The 13,505-nt window shown below is 39.5% G+C and overlaps 1 protein-coding gene across 4 annotated transcripts in view; it reads right to left on the reverse strand.

Annotated features, from left to right (window-relative positions):
* Sec6 (Exocyst complex component Sec6) overlaps positions 1–13,505 on the reverse strand; it is a 93,681-nt gene that overhangs the window by 78,643 nt on the left and 1,533 nt on the right. The window contains exon 1 of one of the 4 annotated variants that reach the window (XM_053771426.2): positions 13,135–13,215. The exons of 2 other annotated variants lie outside the window; for them this stretch is intronic. In XM_053771426.2, coding sequence (XP_053627401.1) covers positions 13,135–13,200 — 66 coding nt within the window. In that variant the 5' untranslated portion in view covers positions 13,201–13,215. Of the gene's footprint in view, positions 1–3,201; positions 3,225–13,134; positions 13,216–13,505 lie in introns of those variants that run through there. One more of the 4 variants, XM_053771429.2, reaches the window with a different exon arrangement.

Consider the following 13,505-nt stretch of genomic DNA (forward strand, 5'->3'; position numbering starts at 1 on the left):
ACCTCCTTTACCCCCTCCCTCCAACCTTTCCTAGGCCGACCCCTACCCCGCCTTCCTTCCACTACAGACTGATACACTCTTGAAGTCATTCTGTTTCGCTCCATTCTCTCTACATGTCCGAACCACCTCAACAACCCTTCCTCAACCCTCTGGACAACAGTTTTGGTAATCCCGCACCTCTTCCTAACTTCCAAACTACGAATTCTCTGCATTATATTCACACCACACATTGCCCTCAGACATGACATCTCCACTGCCTCCAGCCTTCTCCTCGCTGCAACATTCATCACCCACGCTTCACACCCATATAAGAGCGTTGGTAAAACTATACTCTCATACATTCCCCTCTTTGCCTCCAAGGACAAAGTTCTTTGTCTCCACAGACTCCTAAGTGCACCACTCACTCTTTTTCCCTCATCAATTCTATGATTCACCTCATCTTTCATAGACCCATCCGCTGACACGTCCACTCCCAAATATCTGAATACGTTCACCTCCTCCATACTCTCTCCCTCCAATCTGATATTCAATCTTTCATCACCTAATCTTTTTGTTATCCTCATAACCTTACTCTTTCCTGTATTCACCTTTAATTTTCTTCTTTTGCACACCCTACCAAATTCATTCACCAATCTCTGCAACTTCTCTTCAGAATCTCCCAAGAGCACAGTGTCATCAGCAAAGAGCAGCTGTGACAACTCCCACTTTGTGTGTGATTCTATATCTTTTAACTCCACGCCTCTTGCCAAGACCCTCGCATTTACTTCTCTTACAACCCCATCTATAAATATATTAAACAACCACGGTGACATCACACATCCTTGTCTAAGGCCTACTTTTACTGGGAAAAAATTTCCCTCTTTCCTACATACTCTAACTTGAGCCTCACTATCCTCGTAAAAACTCTTCACTGCTTTCAGTAACCTACCTCCTACACCATACACTTGCAACATCTGCCACATTGCCCCCCTATCCACCCTGTCATATGCCTTTTCCAAATCCATAAATGCCACAAAGACCTCTTTAGCCTTATCTAAATACTGTTCACTTATATGTTTCACTGTAAACACCTGGTCCACACACCCCCTACCTTTCCTAAAGACTCCTTGTTCATCTGCTATCCTATTCTCCGTCTTACTCTTAATTCTTTCAATTATAACTCTACCATACACTTTACCAGGTATACTCAACAGACTTATCCCCCTATAATTTTTGCACTCTCTTTTATCCCCTTTGCCTTTATACAAAGGAACTATGCATGCTCTCTGCCAATCCCTAGGTACCTTACCCTCTTCCATACATTTATTAAATAATTGCACCAACCACTCCAAAACTATATCCCCACCTGCTTTTAACATTTCTATCTTTATTCCATCAATCCCGGCTGCCTTACCCCCTTTCATTTTACCTACTGCCTCACGAACTTTCCCCACACTCACAACTGGCTCTTCCTCACTCCTACAAGATGTTATTCCTCCTTGCCCTATACACGAAATCACAGCTTCCCTATCTTCATCAACATTTAACAATTCCTCAAAATATTCCCTCCATCTTCCCAATACCTCTAACTCTCCATTTAATAACTCTCCTCTCCTATTTTTAACTGACAAATCCATTTGTTCTCTAGGCTTCCTTAACTTGTTAATCTCACTCCAAAACTTTTTCTTATTTTCAACAAAATTTGTTGATAACATCTCACCCACTCTCTCATTTGCTCTCTTTTTACATTGCTTCACCACTCTCTTAACCTCTCTCTTTTTCTCCATATACTCTTCCCTCCTTGCATCACTTCTACTTTGTAAAAACTTCTCATATGCTAACTTTTTCTCCCTTACTACTCTCTTTACATCATCATTCCACCAATCGCTCCTCTTCCCTCCTGCACCCACTTTCCTGTAACCACAAACTTCTGCTGAACACTCTAACACTACATTTTTAAACCTACCCCATACCTCTTTGACCCCATTGCCTATGCTCTCATTAGCCCATCTATCCTCCAATATCTGTTTATATCTTACCCTAACTGCCTCCTCTTTTAGTTTATAAACCTTCACCTCTCTCTTCCCTGATGCTTCTATTCTCCTTGTATCCCATCTACCTTTTACTCTCAGTGTAGCTACAACTAGAAAGTGATCTGATATATCTGTGGCCCCTCTATAAACATGTACATCCTGAAGTCTACTCAACAGTCTTTTATCTATCAATACATAATCCAACAAACTACTGTCATTTCGCCCTACATCATATCTTGTATACTTATTTATCCTCTTTTTCTTAAAATATGTATTACCTATAACTAAACCCCTTTCTATACAAAGTTCAATCAAAGGGCTCCCATTATCATTTACACCTGGCACCCCAAACTTACCTACCACACCCTCTCTAAAAGTTTCTCCTACTTTAGCATTCAGGTCCCCTACCACAATTACTCTCTCACTTGGTTCAAAGGCTCCTATACATTCACTTAACATCTCCCAAAATCTCTCTCTCTCCTCTGCATTCCTCTCTTCTCCAGGTGCATACACGCTTATTATGACCCACTTCTCGCATCCAACCTTTACTTTAATCCACATAATTCTTGAATTTACACATTCATATTCTCTTTTCTCCTTCCATAACTGATCATTTAACATTACTGCTACCCCTTCCTTTGCTCTAACTCTCTCAGTAGTAAATAAATAAACGTTTAAATAAACATATAAAATAACATCCTAGGTAGTAGGTAGGTAGACAGCAACCACCCAGGGAGGTACTACTGTCCTGCCAAGTGAGTGTAAAACGGAGGCCTGTAATTGTTTTACATGATGGTAGGATTGCTGGTGTCCTTTTTTCTGTCTCATAAAAATGCAAGATTTCAGGTACGTCTTGCTACTTCTATTTACTTAGGTCACACTACACATACATGTACAAGCATATATATACACACCTCTCTGGGTTTTCTGCTATTTTCTTTCTAGTTCTTGCTCTTGTTAATTTCCTCTTATCTCCATGGGGAAGTGGAACAGAATTCTTCCTCCGTAAGCTATGCATGTCGTAAGAGGCGACTGAAATGCCGGGAGGAACGGGCTAGTAACTCCTTCTCCTGTATATATTACTAAATTTGAAAGGAGAAACTTTGGTCTTTCCTTTTGGGCCACCCCACCTTGGTGGGATACAGCTGGTACGTTAAAAGAAGAATAATAAAATAACATTTTTACTTACCTTTATTGAAGATTGTTGATGGCATCTGCAAGATAGGGAAGAGGAGTGAGGGAGCACTTAGTGTTTCCTTAAAATGGGACATGGTTCTGTCACTGAACTTGTTGCAGAGATTGCTTGTTTCAGCTTGCTCAGGGTGATATTTTTCAGCAAATGCCTGCACCCTATTCCACACTGCACAAATCTCCTTAATCTCTGAAGAAGGCACCAGCCACCATCCACCACCACCACCATCCACCAATGCCATCCACCACCACAACCACCACCACCATCACCATCAACCACCACCACCAACCACCATCCACCACCACCACCATTCACCATCACCACCATGGTAGCTTATTTCACAGTCGCACTTAATAAACAAGCACCAAACATAATGAATTAATTGTGAAATGTTTAAATGAGCACGCAGGTTAGTGTTCACTCAAGTATAAACAAAGCCAGACTGGCTCACGATGCCTACGTGGGGGACGCGGGCAGGCATGGGCAGGCGGACAGGTCTGGTACATGGTTCGAAACACAGGGCACGTTCAATACTCGGGACAAAATTGGTGCGAAAAAAGCGGTCGAAACTTGAAGCGTTTGATAGTCGATGCATTTGAAACTCGAGGTTCCACTGTACATGTACAAGGTATAAAGGCCTAGCTGACATCAATGACATACTACTGTATAGAAAGCCACTTGTTATGCAGAGCATTTCAGGCAAATTAGGTCAGTTTTTTTCCCAGGATGTGACCCACACTAGTCGACTAACACCCAGGTACCCATTTTACTGATGGGGAACATAGACAATCGGTGTAAGGAAACACGTCCAATGTTTCCACCCCTTCACCGGGAATCGAACCCGGACCCTTGCTGTGTGAAGCGAGAGCTTTTGCCACCAGGTCACAGGGCACCGTGGCCTGGTGACCTGGTGTATGAAATTTACTTGCACAAGGAATGACAATGGTGAATATATAATAGCTAAATTTGCATCAAAAAACACTAAAAAAAAACTATAACAGTTGCAGCAGTCAACAGATTACCACCTGATACTTACAGGAGACTTCATTATAAACCTCATCCAAGCAACTGACTCTCCAGTAGCTGATTTCACAAACACTATGAACAACTGCTTGCTTCTACCTTCCATAAATAAGCCAACAAGAATCTCTGAGACAAGTGCCTCATTATTTGACCATATCTGGACCAACACGATATCTCCACTACAGGCAAGTATAATCACAGACAACACTACAGACCACTACCCCACCTTCCTCATAACCAACTTGTGTACACTGCCTCAAGACTTGAGAAATTTCTCATTTCGCCTGCATGACGTGCCATCAGTAAATAATTTAATATTAGCGCTACGTGACACTGACTGGCAGAGAGAGTTAGCTGACAGCAATAATATTGACAAAGATGTCAAAACTTTTTTTACATAAAACCCAAAACCTCTATAACATGCATTATCTGATCAAAACAAAGCAGATCACTCAAAGAGACTAAACAGCCCATGGCTAACAAATAGTATCCTCAAATCCACTGATAAAAAGCACCAACTTGAAAAACTGTTCAGATTAGAATATAAGAACATAAGAAAGAAGGAACACTGCAACAGGCCTACTGACCCATGTGGAGCAGGTCCATATCCCTCCCCATATTAGACCAATGATCCCCCCCCCCCTGGATTAGCCCAATGACCCACCCAGACTGGTCATCTCCACTCAAGGATGGAGCACTGCACCAGACCCAGCAGCACAAGCTAGACAGGTCCAACTCACACCCACTCAGGTATTTATCTAACCTATTTTTAAAATTACACAACGTTTTAGCCTCAATAACTGTACTTGGGAGTGTGTTCCACTCATCCACAACTCTATTACCAAACCAGTGCTTTCCTATATCCTTCCTGAATCTGAATTTTTCCAACTTGAAACCATTGCTGCGAGTCCTGTCTTGGCTGGAAATTTTCAGCACGCTATTTACATCCCCTTTATTTATTCCTGTTTTCCATTTATACACCTCGATCATATCCCCCCTAATTCTACGCCTTTCGAGAGAGTGCAGATGCAGGGCCCTCAGTCTATCCTCATAGGGAAGATTTCTGATACATGGGATCATCTTTGTCATCCTCCTCTGTACGTTTTCCAGAGCATTTATACCCATTCTGTAATACGGTGACCAAAACTGAGCAGCATAATCTAAATGAGGCCTAACCAAGGATATATAGAGTTGAAGAACAACCTGAGGACTTCTATTATTTATACTTCTAGATATGAAGCCAAGAATTCTGTTAGCTTTATTGCAAACACTAATGCACTGTTGTCTTGGTTTTAGATTACTGCTAACCAGAACTAAATCCTTTTCGCAATCAGTAGTATTAAGATCTACATTATTTAGTTTATATGTGGCATGGTTATTTAACTGTATAACATTTAGAACTTTGCATTTGTCAATATTAAACTGCATCTGCCACTTCTCTGACCATTGCATCAGTCTATTTAAATCATCCTGGAGTGCTCTAATATCCTCATTAGAATGAATTGGATGGCCTATTTTGGTGTCATCAGCAAATTTGCTTATGTTGCTATTTAATCTCTCATCTATGTCGTTTATGTAAATTGTGAACAACAACGGGCCCAACACTGACCCCTGAGGAACACCGCTTGTGACGTGCCCCCATTCTGATTTCTCCCCATTTATGCAAACTCTCTGCTGTCTATTTGTCAGCCATGCCTCTACCCAGGAAAAAAATTCTCCTTCTATTCCGTGTGCCTTAAGTTTCCTCAATAGCCTCTGGTGTGGAACTCTATCGAAAGCCTTACTGAAGTCCATGTACACAATATCATATTCATTACCATGATCTACCTCCTCAAACACCTTAGTGAAAAAAGTTAGTAGATTCGTAAGACAGGAACGCCCCTTTGTAAAACCGTGTTGAGATTCATTAATCAATCTGTGTCTATCAAGATGGCTACGAATTGCTTCGGCAATTATTGATTCCATAAACTTTCCCACTGTGGAGGTAAGGCTTATTGGTCTATAGTTCGAAGCCAAGAACCTGTCACCTGCCTTGTAAATAGGTATTACATTTGCCATTTTCCACTTATCAGGCACTATGCCAGTTTGTAGTGATATGTTAAAAAGATTAGCCAAAGGTATGCTAAGTTCCTCTATACATTCCTTTAACACCCTTGCAAACAGTTCATCAGGATCTTGGGATTTGTTAGGCTTTAGTTTCTCTATTTGTCTGAGGACCATGTCACTAGTTACCGCAATCGTACATAGTTTATTATCATCCTGTTCTACATAATCTATTATTTCAGGAATATCGCTAGTATTTTCCTGGGTGAAAACTGAGAGGAAGTATTTAGAATTTCACACATATTCTTATCACTGTCAGTGATCTGACCAGTGTTACTCTTAAGTGGGCCAATCTTGTCCCTAATCTTACTTCTGTATACCTGAAAGAACCCTTTTGGGATAGTCTTTGAATCCCTTGCAACCTTAGCCTCATAATCCCTTTTTGCTTTTCTTATTCCTTTCTTTATTTCTCTCTTTAATTGAGTATATTGATTTCTGAACTGCCCATCCCCTCTTTTGATACGCCTATATTTGCCTCTCTTTTGACCATTGAGATGTTTTAATCCATTGCTCATCCATTTGGGATCATTTTTGTTAGATCTAATTTCCCTACTTGGAACAAAAGTTGTCTGGACAGCTAGAACTATGCTCTGAAAAACGTCATATTGGCAACCAAGATTGCCTACCTGACCCATAGTCAGGACATCCCAATTTAGCCCACCCAGGTAATTTTTCAGTCTCATGAAGTCGGCCAAGTGAAAATCTGGGACAGAGATTTGATTGAAGTTATCTGGGTAATTCCATGATATATTGAAACTAAGTGATTTGTGATCACTTTCCCCAAGCTCATCATTAACCTCAAGATTATTAATTAGTGAATCTTTGTTGGCGAGAACCAAGTCAAGCAGATTGTTTCCTCTAGTTGGTTCTGTTACAACCTGTTCTAAAAAGCAATCCTGAACCGCATCAAGAAAGTCACTAGACTCAAGATTTCCTTTCATATTGTTCCAATCAATTTGTCTAAAGTTAAAATCTCCCATTATCACAACATTTTCATATCTAGATGCTTTATGAATTTCCTCCCATAACAGCTTACTGCCCTCCCTTTCAAGGTTTGAGGGCCTATAAATCACACCCAAAATTAATTTGTCACGTCCCTCGAGAAACTGTAGCCAGACAGATTCTGTGTTCGATGTTTCTAATCTTATATCATGTCTAAAACAATTTAAATTTTCTCTGACATACATCGCCACACCACTACCCTTCCTGTTGACCCTATCAGTGTGGAATAGTTTATAACCCTGTATGTTGCATTCAGAAGGCATTTCTCTATCTTTCAGGTTGAACCAGGTCTCTGTTATACCAATAATATCTATATTACCTACACTTGCAAGTAATCTTAACTCATCTATCTTATTTCTTAGACTCCTACTATTTGTATAGTAAACCTTAAGGGAGCAAGTCACTCGTTGCCCTCTACTATCTCTCTTTGTTTGTTGATCAACTGATTTGCCATTGCTAGCAACTTTATTTTGAATATTGTCTTTTAAACATATCCCTGAGGTATCCCGGTAATAACTGCTGTTTTTAACCCTAATGCTGCAGCCTGATTGTTTCCCACAAACACCCATACCTCTATAATCTATCAGTTTAAATTCCTAGACAAGTCATCAATTACCCTCTCAATTGAATTGGCTAATGCAACCACTCCATCCCCAGAGAGATGAACCCCATCCCTTGCCTGATTAATCAAGAACTGAATAAACGATACACGTCAGTACTCACAAGACTAATACAAATATCAAAGCTAATGTATTACAAAAATACATTTGTTGAAATAAAAGGTGATATGAAAAGGATCTGGCAAACCCTCTCCAAAATTTTGGGCTCTAGAAAACTGTCTAGAAACAGAAGGTTAAACTCAACTAAATCAGATGAACCTCACATTCAGCCTATAGACATGACCAACAAACTTAATGTTTTCTTCTCTACTGTAAGATCAAAGCTGGCAAGCAAAATTCCAAGCTGAAATACCCAGCCAAAAGACTACCTCACTGGCAACTACCCAAATACTCTATATCTAGCTCCAACTAATTCTACTGAAGTCTCACTTATCATTAGAGCATTAAAATACAGAGGAGGAGATCTAAATAATTTGCCACCATTCATATATATATATAAAGCAGCTCATGTGTTGTCACCCATTATTGCAACACTGTTTATCAAATCTGTTGAGTCCTCAACCTTCCCATCCATACTCAACACAGCAAGGGTTACCCCAATCCTCAAAGGAGGTGATCCAACTGATGTGAACAACTACAGACCTATATCAAACTTGTCCTTACTGTCTAAAATGTTTGAAAAAAAAAAAAATACACAAACGACTTTACTCCTACCTTATAGCCAGTTTGGGTTTAGACCAAAAAAAAAACGTACGAATGATGCAGTTATACAAATTCTCGAACTAATATAAACAGCCCTCGATAAAAATGAATATCATTGACCTACAAAAAGCACTTGATACAGTGGAACACAATCTCCTGCACTTAAAACTAAATCATTACAGCATCAGAGGACATTCCCTCGAGTACCTAAAATCTTATCTTAATGATATACACCAGTATGTACATATACACAAATGAAGTCAACTCCACTATCCAGCCTGTAGCTGTTGGAGTGCCCCAGGGTAGTGTCCTAGGCCCACTCCTCTTTCTCATCTACATCAATGATCTCCTCAATGCACCTTAACTCCTTAAACCAGTTCTATTCGCAGACGACACTACTTATGTCTACTCCCACTCTAACCCAGCTATATAGAGACATTGTAAACAACATGCTGCTAAAAATATATACTTGGATGATGACCAACAAACTCACCCTCGACACAGACAACACATACTTCAGGCTGTTGGGAAACAGAGCCTTAAATATCCAACTTAATATATCGATAAATGGTTTCCCTATTACAACACGCACTGAAGGTAAATTTCTAGGTTTTCTCCTTGACTGCAATCTTAAATTTCATTCCCATGTCCAGCATATATCCAAGAAAATTTCCAAATCAGTAGCCATCCTTTCCAAGATAAGATACTACGTACCCCAAGAGACAGTCCTTACCCTATACCACTCTTTAATATATCCATACCTCACCTATGGTATTTGTGCCTGGGGATCAACCACAGCCAACCACCTTAAACCTTTAATTGCCCAACGAAAAGCTGCTGAGCGGATGATTACCAGTTCCTGTGCCAGACAGCACACCCCACCACTTTTCAAAAGCCTGACCCTACTAAATATGAGACATACACTCATATTATTGTGCCTACTACATATACAGAACATTAAACTCCAATATAAATAATCCACTTAAACTTCTCCTTGACAGCTACAACAGAAGACACAATCACAATACAAGGCACAATGCACTCTTCAACATCCCTCATGTCAGTCTCATGCTATGCAAAAATGCAATGCACATAAAGGGCCCGAAGATCTGGAATTCACTACCTGAACCAGTAAAGGATCTCCTGATTACATATAAATTTAGGACTATGTTTAAAAATCATCTCCTCTCTCAATACTAACCAAACCAACCATAACAACTTCTATCAGTTTGAAGCGACTCTCCCAAATATTATATGACCTCTAATCTATTAAACATCTGCCAATCCATGAAATATTACTGTTTGAACCATTAATTGTAATACTGTTTTTATTATGAGCAACTTCATGCTTAATATTCTTATAAACTTCCACCTTGACTACCTCACCTTAATGTTAAGATTAAATAAAGATTTATTAAAAAGTTAACCACTCTTATCTTGTCTAGATAAGTAGTTATTATGTACTAGGATTAGTCTGCCCGAAATGCCCCGACATGATAATGACTTTGTTCGTACTTAACCAAAACTGTAATTATACATTGTAACCTTTACAAAGAAATAAAACTATCTTATCTTTATTATTATTATAATTATCATTATTACTGCATTATTATAATTATTACTACTTTTTTTTTAACAAACTGGCTGTATCCCACCGAGGCAGGGTGACCTAAAAAGAAAAAGAAAGGTTTTCTTTTAAAATTTAAAAAGAAAAACAAAAGTTTTTCTTTTTAAATTTAGTAATACATGCAGAAGGGGTTACTAGCCCCTTGCATTTTAGCGCCTCTTATGACACACGACTATTTTTTATTTACTAACACATTGGCCATTTCCCACCAAGGTAGGGTGGCCCTAAAAGAAAAACTTTCATCATTCACTACATCACTGTCTTGCCAGAGGCGTGCTTACACTACAGTCATAAAACTGCAATATTAACACCCCTCCTTCTGAGTGCAGGCACTGTACAGTACTTCCCATCTCCAAGACCCAAGTTTGGCCTGTCGGTTTCCCTGAATCCCTTCATAAATATTACCTTACTCACACATCAACAACCTGTCAAGTCCTAAACATCATTTGTCTCCATTTACTATCTAACATGCTCACACATGCTTGCTGGAAGTCCAAGTCCCTCACACACGAAACCTCCTTTACCCCTTCCCTCCAACCTTTCCTAGGAGAGGAGGAGGAAAAATTATTTTCCACTTCCCTGTGGAGTATTATTAGAATTATTATTATATAAGGAAGCACTAAAACCATAAGGTTCATATAGCACCTTAGGAATGAGAGGAAATCAAGTTTGATTCAAGGAAAAAATCATAGCACTTTCCATGAAAAGACACTATCAAGAGACAAAGATGTAGCAAATCTAACTTTTGTATAGACAATATTTATCTGTGTGTAGATTTCATTCAGTGTTTCTACACCTGAAGGTGCAAGTGCAGAGGAATGAGATTCTGAGAGTAGTTAATGAAATGTTTATAGAATTTTGACCCAAGATAGCATCAAGCACCAACTAGTATGTAAATAAAGAGACATATGCAGTACTAAGATATTTCACTCTCTGGAGCAAAAAACTCCTCAATAAATATTTTAGTGAGAAGAGTTTGTTTGGGATTTTAACCTGGAGTGTTAGTCACCCAGGATAACCCAGTGAAATCAGTGTGTCATCATGGACTGTCTTATTTCCGTAGGGGTCCTCGTCTCCCAGGATGTGGCTCACAATAATCGACTATCACCCAGGTACCTACTGTCTGCTAGGTGAACAGGGAGAGCAGGTGTAAGGAAACATGCCCAACATTTCCACCCATGCCAGGGATTGAACCTCGGACAATCGGTGTGCGAGCTAAGTGCACTATCAAATGAGCCAGATGTCTTGTCTACAAACAAATATAGTTAATACAAAAGTAAACTATTTAGAAACTGCAACCAGTACATATCATACAAATGGTCTTGAGGGCAAACAGATGTTAGGAGCACACAAAATAGTACATTACATAAACTTAACATGAATTATTCCCACTGGGGTCTCTGTGAATGTACAAAAGTAAAGTTATGTTGCCTAGCTTATATATACTGTATATTAACAATGCTACTCTGGATCAACTGCCTAGCTTGGCCGGACACTAGAGTGTCAAATGCCTAGCTCGTCTGGTCTCAAGTGGCATGTATAGTACTGCGTACAGTGGAACCATGGTACTCAAACAGCTCCGTACTCGAACAATTCGGTATTCAAACGCTTTGTTCGGTAAACAAATCGCTCAGTAGTCAAATGTTTGCTCAGCACTCGACTAAACAAACATGACTTGCTAGAACTTCACTGTAACTATTTTGCATTTCTTTGCATTTTTTGGTGTTTTTTTCGTATTACAGTGGAACCTCGGTATGCAAGCTTAATTCATTCTAGAAGGCTGTTCTATCTGAGTATCAAACAAGTTCTTCCCAACCAATTTTCTGTTTGGTTGGCTGTTATCACTAATCTTCGAAGGCCCCATGGGGACTTATTTATACAATGCAAAAAACACCAAAACATGCAAAGAAACACGAAATAGTTTACAGCAAAGTTCTGGCAGGTTGAATTTGTTTGGTTCAGTGCTAAGCTTCATGCAAATAGGGAGCTTCCCGTATACTGAGGTTCCACTGTATGTATTTGTATAAATAAGTCACCATGGGGGCCTAGGAGGGTTAGTGATAACAGCCAACCAAAAAGAAAATTGGTTGGGAAAAATTTGTTCTGTACTCGAACAGATTGACACTCAACCAGCCTTCTGAAACCCATTAAGTTCAAATGCCGAGGTTCCACTGTATACTTTGTCTCAAAGCTCGGAGGATTAAGCCTCCTCTGTCCCAAGACAATTATTATTATTATAATAAAAAAGTAGCAGTCTGGCCTGAGATAAATGCGTGCAAATATTTCACTTGTTTTGCAGTCTAAACATCCTAGTAATATATGGGGGTAGAAGGAAAGCTGGAATTAAAAGAACAGAAATGAAAGAATATAGAAAGTTTCAGGATTTGTTTGACATTGCATATTGTTGTCAGGATCACATTAAGATAAGGAGATGCTTCTTAATAATAGCTTCAAAGTGGCTGACATATAAGGAACCTTTAGAATCTTCAGCCTCAGCACCAGATTTTGGTGATTACACTGAATTTTTACACAGGCTGAGCCAGACACAGGGAATATCAGATTTTTGTGTCTTGTGTTATGCCTATGAGTTCTATTGCAGCTATTAAGAAAGCGTTTCAGAACAGGAATATTATAAATGATTGTCCTGTACATGCAGGACGGCCCCACTTACACAGCAAGTCGGGTTCCAGGCTACAGCTGTAAAGCAAAAATTGCTGTAAAGTTAAACATAGCCTTTTTTTCACTTTTAAATGCATATAAAAGCTTGATAACATTAAATGAGTAATATAGCTAGGCCTAAAAAATGCATATATAGTACACACATTACTTACCTTAAAATATTTTCATCCTTACCTTAGTAAGTTTATTTATTGTAGGAAATCTGAAATGAAGAATGGGTATAACCAAAAACTGCTGCATTAGCAGAGCACTGTAAAGCGGGCCTGACCTGTATGAGTGAATATTGTGTAAAAACTGAATGTTTAAACCTGGTGGCTAAAGCTCTTGCTTCACATGGCGAGGGCCTGGGTTCGATTCCTGGCGAGGGGAGAAACAATGGGCATGTTTCCTTACACTTGTTGTCTATGTTCACCCATCAGTATAATAGGTACCTGGGTGTTAGTGGACTGGTGTGGGTCGCATCCCAGGACAAAACTGACCTAATTTGCCCGAAATGCTCCGCCTAATAAGCGGCTTTCTATATAGTAGTATGCCATTGATGTCAG

This window comes from Cherax quadricarinatus, chromosome 5, assembly GCF_038502225.1.
Source record: "Cherax quadricarinatus isolate ZL_2023a chromosome 5, ASM3850222v1, whole genome shotgun sequence".
In the NCBI taxonomy this organism is placed as follows: Eukaryota; Metazoa; Arthropoda; class Malacostraca; order Decapoda; family Parastacidae; genus Cherax; species Cherax quadricarinatus.